The following is a 16,759-nucleotide window of genomic DNA, read 5'->3' as shown; positions in this document are numbered from 1 at the left end:
AAAGTTAAAGCCTGACCCAATTTGTGTTCTAGCTAACAAGGACCAGCTGGGTCCCAGCAAAGAGGGGGTGGGGAGGGAAATATGGTGAAAATCAGCTTGGCCTCACCAGGGAGATGCATGGAGGATGAGAGCATTGAGGGGGGAATGTATAGGTCCTTCTGCCTGGCATCTGTGATGGGGAAGATACATGGGGCACTTGGGGTGGTGGTTTGGCATTAACAAGGTCTCCCTGGCTCTGACACCAGCAATAACATGATTGTTCTTTTAGAAACAAAGACATGTTGATCCAGGGACAGAAGGTGACAGCTTCTGTGTGTAAATTGATCCAGAGATCTCTCCTCTTTGGCTTATTTATGTGCTCTGATTTCTCATTCCAGGTGATCAGCTTTTTCAGCTCCCGGTTAGAGCAGGCTGGAGCCGAGCTGTCAGTGGAGAGAGTTCTGGAAATCATCAAGCAAGGAGCTATTGCTTTGCCCAAAGACAGGCTAAGAGTAAGTGCTCAAGACCTCCTCAATTAAGGTGTACTGTTCCAATCAATTACCTCCATCCCCTTTATATCCATAACAGCAGCCCATCGTTTCTCCTGTCCATAGCAGCTGATAAGGGATTACTTGTGGGTTGCCCTATGTGTATGTTTTAATTTCAATCTCTATCTTCATTTCCTAAATCCAAAATGTTGGGATGAGTTTTCATGATTCATTGTTAAGTACAAGCATGTAAAGCGAAGTAAAATTTCCTGAGGCTTTCTTCCCCATGCCTTGGAAGGTGCAGCCTCACCTCTTCATACATTGTTAAGTTGTAGGCACACTTTGACCATCATTGCTTTTTAACTTCTTCTTCCTGCAGTGTTCTGCACCTCCATCTAGGTCTGTATAAAGCATTGCAAAGGTAATTTCCTGTCTCTTTAGTTAAGAATTAACCAACCTACTGAAATTCAGTTCAGGGCCTCCAAGTCTGGTCAACAAACCTCCATCTAGGTTTGTATAAAGCACTGCAAAGATGATTTCCTGGCTCTCTAGTTAAGAATTAACCAACCTACTGAAATTCAGTTCAGGGCCTCCCAAGCCTGGTCAACCAACCTCCATCTAGGTCTGTATAAAGCACTGCAAAGACGATTTCCTGGCTCTTTAGTTAAGAATTAACCAACCTACTGAAAATCAGTTCAGGGCCTCCCAAGCCTGGTCAACCAACCTCCATCTAGGTCTGTATAAAGCACTGCAAAGATGATTTCCTGGCTCTTTAGTTAAGAATTAACCAACCTACTGAAAATCAGTTCAGGGCCTCCCAAGTCTGGACAACATGGTGACGAGCTTTCTGTACAATCTCCATTCCCTTTGGAGAATCTCTCAGATCTCCTGGGGGATTTTACCAACCTGACAGGTTTTGTGAGGCTGGAATCCATTAATGGCTGTTAAAATAGTGCAGTAATGAAATCTGTGCCAGTAGGTAAGTATCTAAATGGGAGCTATGTGTGGCTTTTAACCACATGACCAAGTTTTTTTTTCCCCTCCAGTATGCCATGTGTGTGTTTAAATACTGTTTGCTTGCTGCATTATTTTGTTCCTGCTCCATGATAAGTGACCAAGAATGTCTTCTCAAGACCATTTCTGTGGTGGTGGCTTTAGAGAAGCAGCATCTGATAAGGCACACTGAGTACGCGCAGCCGCTGGCGACGGCTGGGGATTTATTTATACCCTGATAATTTTAAAGCACTCAGTGGGAATTGTCTAGCTGGCTGCATGCACTAATGTCCTCCCTCCAGTTCCCTCTGTTCCTCAGATGGCACGTATTTAGTCTCTCAGACTGAGTTACTTTGGGAGAGGTTGGTCTAGAGTGTAGCTCTTGAGTCATAGGACTGGAATAGCCCAAGGGAGGACACCAGAGGACCTGTCGGATCGAAACCCAACCCTTGGGGTTGTGTCCTTGCTACACAGGGAAACACTGAATGTTTCGCTGTTCTTATGACAGTTCTTCCATGTAGCTGCATGGACAAGCTTGAGAAGTCCATGTTAAACCTCACCAGGACAGGCTGAGAGAGTTGGCATTGTTCAGCTTGGAGAGGAGAAGGTGCCAGGGGGAACCTTCTGGTGGCCTTTCAGTGTTTTAAAGGGGCCTAGAAGAAAGCTGGGACCAGACTGTTACCTGGGCTGCATCCCCAGCAGTGTGAGGAGGGGATTCTGCCCCTCTGCTGTGCTCTGCTGAGACCCCCCCTGCAGTGCTGGGGCAGCTCTGGAGTGCTCAGCACAGCACAGACAGGGAGCTGGTGGAGCAGGGCCAGAGGAGGCCACAGCAATGCTGGCAGGGCTGGAAGGGCTCTGCTGAGAGGAGAGGCTGAGAGCCTGGAAGAGAGAAGGCTCCAGGGAGACCTTCTGGTGGCCTTTCAGGGGCCTCAAAGAAAGCTGGGGACAGACTTTCTCTGAGGGCCTGTTGTGACAGGACAAGGGGTGGTGGTTTGAAACTAAAAGAGGGAGATTCCAAGTGGAGAGAAGGGAGAAATGTTTGGCGCTGAGGGTGGTGAGAGCCTGTCCCAGGTTGCCCAGAGCAGTGGGAGATGTCCCATCCCTGGAAGCGCTCAGGGTGAGATTGTTTTGGGCTGTGAGCAGCCTGCTTTAGCTGCAGGTCTCCCTGCAGTGGGTTGGACTAGATGACCTTTAAAGGCCCCTTCCAGCCCAAACCCAATCTTGTAACGCCAAGCATTAATTTGTCACTGCACAGAACATCATTACATAGCAGTAGTGATGAGCAGCACTTGATTCCCCCCTCTGGAAATGACCATGTGAGTCTTCATGCCCTCTGTCCTTATACCTCTCTCCTTGGAGTCTTGCAATTCCTCAGGCCTTCCCACTTCAGTCCCTGAGGTTTTCAGGGGAAGCTATTCTAAAGCTGGACAAAATCATATTAAGATCAAACTAGAGATACAGTTACGCAACAGCTCTGGCAACGCCGAGGAATTTCAGCAGCTAAATAAAGGAGAAAGCTTTAATCCACATGGCTTTAATGACACTCTCAGGGCATGTCTGGATGGGTGGGAACAGCCTTACCCACAATAGGCTCCCTGGCTGTTTGCATCCTAAAGCTCACATCTGTGAGCTGGATGCTGTTTAGCTGTGTAGACCAACTAACATTGCCTCCTTAAAGGACAGTTTTCTAACACAGGCTGGTATAGACGTGGTTGACTCAGAGAAGTGGATTCTGGATTGGAGTTGGCTTGTGCCTGGCCAGCTTGGGCAATATGTGCAAGAAGAATAGTCTAGACTATGATTTTGGCAAGAATCACAGAAAGTTAGGGGTTGGCAGGGACCTCTAGACGTCATCTAGTCCTGCCCCCCTGCCAAAGCTGGATCACGCAGGGCAGGTTGCACAGGAACGCATCCAGGTAGGTCTTGAAAGTCTCCAGAGAAGGATACTCCACTACCTCTCTGGGCAGCCTGCTCAAGGCCTCCAGCACCCTCACACTAAAGAAGTGTCTCCTTCTGTTGAGGTGGAGCCTCCTGTGTTCCAGCTTGTACCCATTGTTCCTTGTTCTATCACTCAGCACCACCAAACAGAGCCTGGCACTTTCATCCTGACACCCACCCCTCAGATGTTTGTAGACATTGATCAGATCCCCTCTCAGCCTTCTTCAGACTAAACAGCCACAGGGCTCTTAGTCTTTCTTCAAGTCCCCCAGTAATCCTCATAGCCTCCATTGAACTCTCTCCAGCAGATCCCTGACTGTCTTGAATTGGGGAGCCCAGAACTGGACTCAGTATTCCAGGTGTGGTCTCACCAAGGCAGAGCAGAGGGGCAGGAGAACCTCCCTAGACAGAAAGGTTGGACCAGATGATCTTTGGGATCCCTTCCAACGTCCTATGTTATGATTTTATGAATTATGGGTCTGTTGCATCTGGCTTGGCATGACCTACTCATAACTACAACGTGCAGAGCTGTGGAGTTGAATCCTGAGAATGTATAGATCAGCTTTGCAGTTAATTGCTAATGAAGTCTGAAGCAATCCTTGCCTTTTGCCATGACATACTGAAGCATTCTGAACCACAAGAGACCCTGCCCAGATATTCCTCCTACCTCCTAGAAATTAACCATCTTCAGCTGAAGCACCCTGAGGGAGGTGGTTGAAAGACAGAAGAGGTTTAGAAATGAGGACTGAAGCAGAGGTTTTGCCTGGTTGCTTCTCTGATGCTCAAAGAGTGATGGCTTTTTTTTCGCTTCTGTGTAAGCACCTAATGCATGCACAGGTAAATCTGGAGCTGTTCTCCAGGTGCTTATCTTGGCCTCTGTCGAGGAAGTGAGCATGCAAGAGGCCTTGGGTGCATTCAGACCTTGAGGCTGTTGCTTGGACCATAGTTCTAACGTGAATAAGCTGAAAATAACCTGATCTGCATAATGGTGCTTACCACCTTTCATAGCACACCCTGGTGCTCCTCCTGCCTTTCAGTGGGGCAAGCAACACGGGCTGCAAAGTGAGCTTGTGTGTTAGCAGCAGGTCATGCATATACACACACATACATATTTGTGTGTGTGCTGAGGGAAGGTGTCCTCTGCTTTCATAGAATCACAAACTGGTTTGGGTTGCAAGGGACCTTTAAAGGTCATCTGGTCCAACCCCCCTGCAGTCAGCAGAGACATCTGCAACTACAGCCACAAACAACCTCTCTTGGAACGCTGCCAGGGATGGGGCATCTCCCACCTCTCTGGGCAACCTGGGACAGGGTCTCACCACTCTTGGTGTAATAAATTACTTCTCATTCAGACTATCACCTCTTGTCCTGTCACAACAGACCCTGCTCATAAGTCTGTCCCCAGCTTTCTTCTTTCCCCTTTAAGAACTGAAAGGCCACCAGAAGGTCTCCCTAGAGCATTCTCCAGGCTGGACAACCCCAACTTTCTCAGCCTGTCCTCAGAGCAGAGAGGTTCCAGCCTCCCTTTATGATGTTTGTGGCCCTTAGCAAATAATTAGTGGGAAACAGGAGATCTAACTCATTTTTTCCTTCCAGACCTGGAGCAATCTGACTGGAGACAAACAATATAATTAGCAATATTTTAAGTGTATGCTTTTAGCCATGTACCATGGAAGGCAGGGAAAGTCCAAGCTGAGTAATTAGCCTTTTAGAAGATTTCTGCATAAACAGAAGAGATAAAGGGCAGGTGCTGAAATCAAGAGCAGGTTATTTCTCCTTCAGTCTGTGGGAGAAGATAAGTGAAGTTAATATGCAAGGGATGGAGGCAGAAGCCACAGCATGGAGATAGAGCTGTCTCCTTCGCAGACGAGCAGCCTCCAATCCAGGCTCCCTGTTTTATTGCAGAAGCTTATTAAAGGCAATTTAGAGATCCTGGTGATAGGTGAAAATTAAGCCTTGTTCTGTCTTTATTTTTACATTTTGTAAAGTTCTCAGGCTGTCTTCCTTCCCTTTTGTGAAGCATCTGTACTTCTAGGATGAGGAGCGTGAGAGGAGTGGGACTGTGTCTGGAGCCTCCGAGTTACCTCAGGATTTCACAGGGGGGGTTCACCAGCAGATAACTGCTCTTTTACAATAAGTGGGAAAACTTGTTTCCAATGCCAGCTAGTGACTGGAAGCTGACATTCAAGCTCATGGAATGATCACACTTGGGAGGCCACAGTTAATGCTTTAGAGAAGAAAAGCTCCCATTAGCTAAGCCAGTTACAGCAGAGATTCTATTTTCATGAACATATTCTGAGGTCCTTCCATTTTTTTTTCTCCTGTTCCTTTTCTCCCGGTGTTAATGATTATTTTGTCACCAGTGTGCATGCTGTGATATTTTCTTTGTGTGCTGTGCATACATGCCATTATGCCATCAACTTGAGCCTTTTTTAGGATGGTACAAAGTTTAATATTTATTGGAGTGCATTCTAGTTCAGCGGGCATTAAAATTTCACCAAATATGTAACAGGAGCAGAGGTAAAAGCCTTCAGCCTTTTGATAGGAAAAGCTTTTCTTCAGGTGCTAAAAGCACTTCTCAGAGATTTCTCCTTCTATTAACAGTGTAATTCCATCTTCTTTAACTTCCATTTGTTCCACTGGGAAAAAAAGCCCCAAGTCAGGCACCTGAGCATAGAGAGAAAGAAGTAAATTGTCATTAAGTGATGGTAGGTGGGCCAGAACAGCTTTGTGTCCCTGGCGCTGGCACATCACCCCACTCCTGGGGAAGCAGTGCTGGCACCCAAACATGTCACAAAAATCACACAAATATTGTTTGAGGTGGCAGTGAACCTGAGGAGGCACATCAAGCATAGGTGCTTTCACTTCTGGATGGAAGCATAGCAACAGAAAAAAGTGCATGATGTGAAGTCTCCAAAACTGAGGGAATCTAAACAGTCACAGAATCACAGAGTTGTTTTGGTTGGAAGAGACCTTTACAATCATCAAATCCAACCATTAGCCCAGCACTGACAAATCCACCACTAAACCATGTCTCCTAGCACCACATCATGGCTTGAAATCCTTCCAGGGAACTCCACCACTGCTGTTGGCCTTGACAACCCTTGTGGGAAAGAAGTTGTTCCTAATGTCCAACCTAAATCTCCCCTGGTGCAACCTGAGGCTGTTTCCTTGTCCTGTCACTTGGGAGAAGAGACCAACCTCCACCTGGCTTCAGCCTCCTCTCAGGGAGCTGTAGAGATTCAGAAGGTCTCCCTTCAGCCTCCTTCTCTCCAGGCTAAACAAACCCAGGTCCCTTCAGCTGCTCCTCCCCAGCCCTGTTCTCCAGACTCTTCCCCACTTTTATTGCCCTTCTCTGGACACACTCCAGCCCCTCAATGTCCTTCTTGAAATGAGGAGCCCCAAACTGAACCCAATACTTGAGGTGGCCTCACCAGTGACAAGTACAGGGGGATGATCCTTGCCTTAGTCCTGCAGTCCTGCTGGCCAGGCTATTGCTGGTCCAAGCCATGATTCTCTTGACCCTCTTTGCCACCTGGGCACACTGCTCTTGACCAAGGTATAGCCATAAAAGAAAGTGCTCATAACTGAGGGAGTCTAAACAGTGTCTTGTTTTAACTACTGAGTTCACTCTGGAAAGGTTGCCCTGCTTCTGCAGATGGAGCTCTTAGGGAGAAGACATCACCTGCTCAGTGGTCACTTACACTATTACACCATGCAGAGGGACAGAACTGTACCAGCTGAGAGCAGGGCAGCCCTGCCTGGCCAAGGCTGCTCTCTGTACCTTGCATCTGAATCCCTGCAAGGCTGGACTGCGTTTGCATGGCTGGTCTCTTAAGCCTGTTCTCCTCCTTCCGTCACAAACCAAACTTGTCTGTGCTGCTTGCTGCACAGACAGACAGACAGGACCTGGTCAGAACTCTTGAACAGAGGCTTAGCTTTGTGTGTAGCTTGTTGTGTGATCTCTGAAAGACTATGTACCTTGAGAAGACACTTGGACAGTGGAGGTGTTCAAGGCCAGGTTGGATGAGGCCTTGAGCAACCAAGTCTAGTTAGGAGGCATCCCTGCCCATGGTGGGGAGGTTGGAATTGATGATCTCTGAGGTCCCTTCCAACCTAAGCCACTCTGTGATTCTATGGACATCACTCAGTGATCATGAAGGAAACTGGTAGCATTCTGTAGGTTTGCATCCTGCCTAATGTGGTGTTGATCCTGAGGTACCACCCATTGCCCCATCTCCCCTTACCATTGCTCCTGATGGTGCTGATCTTTTTTTTTTTTCCCCTAGAGTCCTGATGTCTTTAGTCCTTTTTTCCTTTTTATCCAGAGTCCTAATGTCCTCAGTCCTCAGTGGTTTTTATTTGGCCATGGCAAGATGGTAGCTCCCTAGGCAACATGTTCCAGTGTCTGACCACTCTCATGGTGAATAACTTCTTCCTAACATCCAATCTGAATCTTCCCACTTCTAGTTTTGTTCCATCCCCCCCAGTCCTATCATTACCTGACACCCTAAAAAGTCCCTCCACAGCTTTCTTTTAAGCCCTCTTCAGATACTGAAAGGCCACAATAAGGTCTCCTCAGAGCCTTCTCCTCTGAACAGCCCCAGCTCTCTCAGTCTGTCTCCAAAGCAGAGGAGCTCCAGTCCTCTGATCCTCCTTGTGGCCCTTCTCTGGACACGTTCCAGTAGAAGCCTCATCCCTGGAGGTTTTTTTGCAGCCAGTCTGGATGTGGCTGTGAGCAACCTGCTGTAGTGTGAGGTGTCCCTGCCCATGGCAGGGGGTTGGAACTGGATGATCCTTGAGGTCCCTTCCAACCCTGACAATTCTATGATTCTAAACCTTGAGGCAGATTCTTTTGCCATGTATGGGTTCTTGCATTTGTTTTACTGCTGTAAGTGTACCTCACTACCATGGGTTTTAGGTAGAAGATTGCACAAGATACCTCTGTATGACATGGTAAAGAGGTAGGAACAGAGGAGTCGTGGGGACCTGCAGCTTCCCTACAGAGCTCTAGGACACAGCAGTAAGCAAGAGAGACAGAAAACTTCTTCAAAAAAGAAATTAATCACATTCTTCCTCATATTTATGTTTTCCTGGCTGAAGGGTCAAAGGTCTTATTATAGTGGAAGCTGACTGTGTCTAATGCATCCTTAGGTCTGATGTTAGGCAGACTTCCCTTTGCTGGTCCTCAACTGCTGTTAACCTTTAACCTGAAGAAGATTGGATTAGTAAAGAGAAGTGTAAGAAACTTTTTAAACAAAGTGCTTCTTGAGTCCTTCCAAACCACCAAACATGTGTTAAGAAGAATAATATTTATGGATTGTGTATTTCCTTCTGACAATTTATGCCCTCAATTAAGATGTCAAACTTGCCTGCTTCTGTGAGCTGACCTGTAAGTAATGAACAGTAATTCACATGTCTTTTGAAGGCATTTGTTGGAGGGGTCAGATTCTCAGAGACTTCTGGTAGAGAAGAATATGCTCCCCATCCCTTGAGAAGAAAGATCTTGAGGGGAAAAAAACGGTGTTGAAAGTTTTGATGAGCTTTTTGGTCAGAAAATAACTTATCATCATGGAAGTATGAGCAGGCAGTCAGAGGCATGCCTGCACTCAGCTGGTCTTCAAGTGGGATTATAAACCTGTCTGTCTGAAGCAGGGCAAATCCTTCTGCAGGTGCTCTTCTCTTTAACATAAGCCCAGCTGCTTAAATTGTTGAGAATGAGTTGAAACTCAGCTGAATGACACTACTTCATAATAAGTATGTCCAAGCAAGAGTTTATATCATTTAAATCTCCTTAATTAAATGGTGCAAACCTGTGTGTAGGCAAGATCTAAAGTATGTGAAAAATTGTTATGGAAAAAACTGTGACTGCTACAAGTACCTGGAGACTTGCTGACATACTGCATTGTATGGGAACTCTTGACTGTGGATTTCAAAACCTTGCAGAAAGAAAATCAGAGGTCAGGCTCTTAACTCCATCATTCCAGAAGACAACCAAAACTTGGAGGCTATTGGTCAAACATCACAGAATGGTTTTGGTTGGAAGAGACCTTTAAGATCATCAAGTCCAACCATCAACCCAGCATTACCAGGTCACCACCAAACCATGGCCCTCAGCAACACAGCTGCATGGCTTTGAAATACCAGCAGGGATGGAGACTCCACCACTGCCCTGGGCAGCCTGTGCCAAGGCTTGACAACCTTTTCCATGAGGAAATCGTTCCTAATGTCCAATCTAAACCTCCCCTGGTGCAACTTGAGGCCATTTCCTCTTGTCCTATTGCTTGCAGATCATTGCAGAGTGAGCAAGAAATGTCATGGCAGGAAAAAGAGTAGTTGTCTTTCCTCTTTCCTCAGGCTGCAGCAATAAAATGGGAGGCAGTTTTGCAGGGTATGACAGACCACAGGCTGGTTGGTATAAGCAAAGCCCAGCACTGTAATACTAACATTTATATGCTAGTTCTGGGACAAGCAGTCGAAGTGCATAGAAGAGATTTAGCCATCAGGGTCTTACTTTAATTCTTACCTGTGTAACTGAACTTAGTTGTGGAACAGTTCACATTTTACCATCCATTCTACCAGAGGGGCTTGCAAAAGCTGATTAGATTTGGTGTGGCTAACCAAGACTCACTCCCAGCTCCTTCAAGCTGATCAGGGTAACAGGGCCCTACCTCCATCTCTTTGTTCCTTCAGCTGCTTCTCTGAACATACTTCATCCAAGCTGGACGAAAACCAGAAGCTCACAGACTCATTTTTGCTCATGCTGTGAGACCTTTACTAGACTGCTGACCACCGTGGACATGTCTGCCCTGCAGAGGCAGGGACAGCTTTGCCTGGTAGCCCTTTGAACTACTGCTGATAGAGCAGATGGGATTGATCTCCTTACATTTACAGTGATGGCAGTCCAAAAACCCAGTCCTATACTGCCCTTTAAAGCAAGACAGAAGAGTCAAAGCCACGACAAACCATCTCAATTTTCTGAGCTACTGCTCAGTGTGACTCCAACACAACAAGAGCCAGGCATATGAGAGGACACAGAAAAGTGAAGCACAGTCTCTCTTCTCCCTGAGTTAGCATCAGGACTGTTCTAGCTACTGAGAAGAAAAAAATTAGCTCTATCCCAACTGAAATCAGGACAGCCACATACCCCTCACCACCAACCATGCAAAGTCCTAGACACCTCCCCAGTGTCCTGCTGACACCATGCCCGGCAGCATCTCGTAAACATGAAGATACAGCTTGGAAACCTGAAGGCTGCTGAAGCCAACAGCTAAACTCTCCAGTGGGAGCAGGACTTTTTCCCATGAACCTCTGAAGTGTTAGGATATAGCAATGAGTATTTCCGTGACCAGGAAGAAAACAAGGCTGAAGTTCTCTGTTGATCCTTGATCTATGAAGAAAAGCTTTACACAGGGGCTCTCTCCAAGTTGAAAGCATGATTATTATTTTCTGTTCAAAGAGATTTTTTTGGCTCCTTTACAGTGAGAAACTGATACTACATGAGAAACAGTTTAAAGATGAGAGAGGCAAGAGTTTTGGTAATGCATATTTTCCTGTCTCAATGCTGCAGTGATGTTTATGTTACTCTTCAACAGGGAGGTGTCAGAAAAGCATTAATAGGTTTTTAACTGTGTGCCAGGCAGACAAGCAAAATAAAATAGCAGGGTTTGGTTTTTTTTTTCCTTGTGTTTTGTTGGGGTTTTTTTCTTGTTCTAGTCAACAATGCCAAAAATTCCTGTTTATTTTTCTCCACCCCCATGGAAGAATTTAAAACTCCTGCAGTAAAATGAAGTTAAAAAGCTGGTTTTCATTCCCAAGTTGAATGGCAGCTGCTCTGTAAAAGCAAACTTAACTTGTTTGGGTTCTCAGGAGCATTCACATTAGAAAAAAAAGATGAAGTTTTCTAGAGCTGTTTGAGGAGTGGCTTGATTTGAGTTTTTTTAATGTTTGTTTGGTTTGGTTCTTTCCTCACAATGCTTCGTAACTAATTTTAAAAGACTAATAGTGGCTCATTTCCAGAGATTGTACTCAACTGTAACCAAGACCTTAGGTGCAAAAGGACTCATCTTACACCATGCCAAAGAAAACCAAATCTTGACTTGTATGACATTCAGAATCCATGCAAACTCTTAGTGGGATGGCAGTGGCATGGAGAGTTCAGGTTGTTTTTTTCCTACTTCAAACTATTAAAGCAAGATTGGAAAAATAAACCAGCAAACAAACAAACAAACATGCTTTACAAGTGACTCAACACTACCAGGCTATGCCAACTTTTCACACCTCTTGAGTCGAGCCCTGTGAAGGTCCAAGGATCAAAAGCTGCAAATCAAACTACATATCAGAGGAGTGCAGTATAATTTATTTCACTTTCCCTAAGCGGATCCAGCCTTGTTCAACATCTTCATCAATGACCTGGATGAAGGTACAGAGTGAAACTTCAACAGATTTGCTGATTTGACTGGGAGGAGTTGCTGACACCCACCCCATCAGGCTGTGCTGCTATCCAGTAAGACCTGGACAGGCTAGAGAGTTGGCAAAGGGGAACCTCAAGAACTGCAACAAGGGCAAGTGTAAGGTCCTGCGGGTGGGGAGGAGCAACCCTTTGAAGCAGGACAGGTGAGAGGTTGAGCTGCTGGAAAGCAGCTCCAGAGAGAAGGGCCTGGGAGTGCTGATGGACAAAAAATTCACCATGAGCCAGCAGCATGCTCTTGTGGCCAAGAAAGTCAGTGTTCTCCTGGGGTGAATGGAGTGTGGCCAGCAGGTACAGGGAGGTTCTCATCCTTTTCTACTCTGACCTACTGAGACCAAATCTGAAGTCCCATGCCCAGCTCAAGAGAAACAAGGAACTATTGGAGAGAGTCCAGTGGAGGCTGTGATGAGTGGTCTGGAGCATCTCTGTGAGGAGGAAAGGGTGAGAGCCCTGGGACTGCTGAGTCTGAAGAAGAGCAGCCCCAGAGGGGATCTGATCAATGCTTATCAATAGCCAAAGGACAGGAGCCAAGAGGATGAGGCCAGACTCTTTTCAGTGGTGCCTGAACATGAGGAGAAACATCTTTGTTGTGAGGGTTCCCAGAGAGGTTGTGCAATCTCCTTCTACAGAGAGATTCCAAACCTGCCTGGACATTGTGACCCTGCTTTAGCAGTGTGGTTGGACTAGATGATCTCCAGAAGTCCCTTCCAACAACCACCACTCTGTGATTCTGTGACCTGGGGTATAAAGCATGCATCAAATAACATGAGAATAGTCATGGTAGGAGCAGAGGGGACTTTGATTTGCACTAGGCACAGATTTTGCTGTGTCTGGATCCCTGCTGTGGTATTCCTCCAAGGCCTGTTTACAATTCTAGGTAAAGAGATAAATAGAGAACTGTCCTTTTTTATATGTTATTAACTGGTGTTTGTCACATTCTTGAGCAGAAATCATCATGAATCCCAGCAAAGCAGTGACATGAGAAAGGGCAGACTGAGCCAAGCAACCAGCATTTCCAGAAAGAATTTATCCCAAGCTTTCCAGAGAAACAGAAAATCCAGTAAACCCAGATTCAGACACTTGGATTGAGCACAAGCATAAAATTTCTTTAGCTTGCCCAACTTCCTTCCCAGATAGTTTGTTTTTTTCAGTGCAGTGATGTTCTGCTTCCCAGTGAGCTCTAGAACCATCAGTACTTTCTCCCTGCCCCAGTGACATCTGGTTGTGCTGGGGTAGCTAATCAATTGCAGACATTGGAGCTATTCTAAGCCTGCAAGCCACTTTGAAAAGTTACCCAGGATTTTGGTAATGAAGGGCCTGAAGTTATTTGAGCTTTTCATTTTTATTTCCCCCCCCTCACCCCTTTTATCTTCTCTTCAGGGGTCATCAGGCTGGTGAGATTTTTTTTTTTTAACAAGCTCAGATTTGAGACTTTTAAAACTTCACATCTTGGCTGTGTCCAGCTACTCGAATTCCCTGTAAGAACCTTGGAGCTGTGAATCAATTTGTAATGACGTGACAGTGAGCAAACGTTAAAGGTTAACTCTGTATGTGAAAAGGTGAATTTACAGAGACCAGAAGCTCACAGCTGCTCAGCTGCCTTGAGGCACGTTTGTCATTTTGCAGTTTGGTTTGATATTTTAACAATAAGATTATCAGTTAATCATAGCTTTACAAAAAAAAATCAGTTTATACATTAAAGCTGAGACTGATGTTCAGCTTTCCACATGACCTGTGGGTTGGAAGGATCCAAGGGCTGGGAGGCCAGGCTGAGAGAGTTGGGCTTGTTCAGCCTGGAGAAGAGAAGGTTACACAGAGACCTTCTGTGGCCTTTCAGTGCTTCAAGGGGTCTAGAGGAAAGCTGTGGACAGACTTTTTCTTAGGGCCTGTTGTGACAGGACAAGGGGTGATGGTTTGAAACTAAAAGAGGGGATAGAATATTTAGAAAAAAGGAGATTTTTATGCTTAAGGTGGTGAGACCCTGTCCCAGGTTGCCTGGAGAGGTGGTGGATGCTCCATCTCTGGCACCATCCCAAGTGAGGTTGTTTGGGGCTGTGAACAGCCTGCTCTAGTTGGAGGTGTCCCTGCTGACTGCAGGGGGGTTGGACTGGATGACCTTTAAAGGTCCTTTCCAACCCAGACCGTTCTAGGATTATATGATTCTAAAGCTCCTATTAAAAATACATCCTTCACTGTCCCACTAATGCCAAGATCTATCCAATAGTGAATGATTTATCCTTTGATATTTGGCTTTTTCCTGTTGGAAGGGCGGGGGGGGGGGATTCTAAGCTCCAAGAATACCGAGTCACTCCTAGCACTTGGCTTGCAAGCACATAAACAAAGCAGACCATTGCAAGTTCCATCCCTGTTTTGTCCAACCATGTGTTCTCAGCCCATCTGCTCAGAGCTGGAGCTGGTTTGTTTTTCCAGGGGATCCCACGTTGTCCATGAGGCACTATCACATTGCGCTGCAGCTCCGGCTGGAAGCGGAGCCTGGCGTTGGGATGGTGCCGTTCGGCTGGGCGACGATAAGCAAAGAGACAGTCTGGCTCCTTCCAGGAGCCTCTCACTCATGTCTGAGCTCTCCACAGTTCCCAAAGCCTCTGGCTGACTTTCCCCTGTGGACCTTTCATTTATCAGGAAATGAAATTGGTTACAGGATTTCACACGCTGCCAAACCTCACTGACGAAATCAGGACCGTTCCTGCTCGCGGGAGTAGGAAGGATGTGTTAACTCCTTCTGCTTGAGGCTTGGGTTTGTTGCTTGGGCTGGAAGAGGAAAACCAGTTTCATTCTCACTTTTTTTAAAGGTTTCTGGGAAATGCTGACACATTTTCTGTGATTATAGCAATTTCTGACCCTCAGATTTATTCCTTTGCATCACGGATGCCACTACGATGGTAGGGGTTGGAAGGGACCTCCAGACATCATCCAGTCCAACCCCCCTGCCACAGCAGGATCACCCAGGGCAGGTCACACAGGAACACATTCAGACAGGTTTTGAAAGTCTCCAGAGAAGGAGACTCCACAACCTCTCTGGGCAACCTGCTCCAGTGCTCTGTGACCCTCACAGTAAAGGAGTTTCTCCTCCTGTTGAGGTGGAAGTTCACAGAATCAACCAGGTTGGAAGAGACCTCCAAGATCATCAAGTCCAACCAAGTTCCTGGCTTCCAGTTCATGCCCATTGTTCACAGGATGTTAGGGGTTGGAAGGGACCCAAGGACATCATCGAGTCCAACCCCCCACCTTATCATTGGCTTAGGATAATTTAACCATTTTAGGACACATTAATTATTTTAGAACAGTTGAATCGTTTAGGACAGTTTCGTCATTTGCGGAGAGTTGAATTATTTTAGGACAGTAGAATTATTTTCATGTCATTTTCATGTGAGATTTGCCTACTGAATTCTGGGAGCTCCCTGCCTGGAGGTGTTCAAGGCCTTGAGCAACTTGTTCTAGTGGAAGGTGTCCCTGCCCAGCATGGGGTGGGGGTTGGAGCTTTAAGGTCCCTTCCAACCAAAACCATTCTGTGACTCACAGACTCACTCATGGAATCACAGAATGCACTGGGTTGGAGGGGTCCTTGACAGGCCATCTAGTCTGGGCTGCTCTCTATCACCTCCTCCCCCAGTCTGTAACAAGGATTGTCCCAACCCAAGTGCAGGACCTTGCACTTGGCCTTGTTGAATCTCATAAGGTTCGTCTGGGCCCAGCTCTGCAGCTTGTCCAGGTCCCTCTGGATGCCATCCTGTCCGTCTGGCATATAAACAGCACCACTCAGCTTGGTGTCATCTGTGCACCACTGTCACAGCTCTTCATTTGCACTTCAAGCCATTGAGCACTACCCTCTGGATGCAACCATCCAGCCAGTTAATGTGGGAGGGGAATTTCAACCCACCACACCACTGAACAGTCCACCCATCAAATCCATGTCTCTCCAAGCCAGAGAGAGGATGTTGTGGGGGACTGTGTCAAAGGCCTTGCAGATGTCCAGACAGATGATATCCTTTGTGCTTCCCTTGTCCACTGATGTAGTCACTCCACTGCCACTAGGGTGGACAGGCAGGACTTGAGCTGCATAAAGCCAATCAGTGTGTTCTTGCTCAAAATACATCACCTGAAGCAGAAAGGGGAAAGTGAAGATCTTTGTTGTTTACAGGAAGGTTGTAAAGCAGGGTCTATAATTTATAGAGGCTTAACCAGAACTGAACAGAAATGTATCTTTAATTACAATAGGATAATTATGATAGGACAGAGCAAGCAAGTGTAAAGAAAATGCAGCTGTTTCTGGACATACTGAAGTGTTTGCTTGTAGAATCACAGGATTGTGCTGGTTGGAAGAGACCTTTAAGACCATTCAGTCCAACTGTTTACACAGCACTGCCAAGCCCACCACTAAACCATGCACCTCAGCACCACATCTGCATGGCTTTGAAACCCCTCCAGAGACTGTGGACTCCAACACTTCTCTGGGCAGCCTTGACAGGCCTTGAGAACTCTTTGGGAGAAGAGATTTTTCCCTAATACATGGTTAGAATACATGCCATTGTCCTGTGGCACTGCAGCCACCACTTCTTTAGGTGTCACAGTCTTTCACTATGTATCAAGACACTGAGTTGCTGGAGCCTGCCCAGAGAAGGGCAGTGAAGCTGGGGAAGGGTCTGGAGAACAGAGCTGGTGAGGAGCAGCTGAGGGACCTGGGCTTGTTTAGTCTGGAGAAAAGGAGGCTGAGGAGGGACCTCATTGCTCTCTACAACTCCCTGAAAGGAGGCTGGAGTGAGGTGGGGGTTGGTCTCTTCTCCCTGGTATCAGGTGATAGAACAAGAGGAGATCATAGAATCATAGAATCGACCAGGTTGGAAGAGACCTCCAAGATCCTCCAGTCCAACCT

General features: G+C 46.5%; 1 protein-coding gene across 2 annotated transcripts in view; it reads left to right on the top strand.

Annotated features, from left to right (window-relative positions):
* Positions 1-16,759, top strand: part of DYM (dymeclin) — a 248,864-nt gene that overhangs the window by 196,823 nt on the left and 35,282 nt on the right. For both annotated transcript variants that reach the window (XM_054398246.1, XM_054398244.1), the window contains one exon: positions 378-491. In XM_054398246.1, the coding sequence (XP_054254221.1) occupies positions 378-491 (114 nt within the window). The remainder of the gene's footprint in view (positions 1-377; positions 492-16,759) is intronic.

Source organism: Indicator indicator, chromosome Z (genome assembly GCF_027791375.1).
Source record: "Indicator indicator isolate 239-I01 chromosome Z, UM_Iind_1.1, whole genome shotgun sequence".
Lineage (NCBI taxonomy): Eukaryota > Metazoa > Chordata > Aves > Piciformes > Indicatoridae > Indicator > Indicator indicator.
Note: the sequence above shows the minus strand (reverse complement) of the source record. Positions and strands in the feature narration are given on the sequence as shown.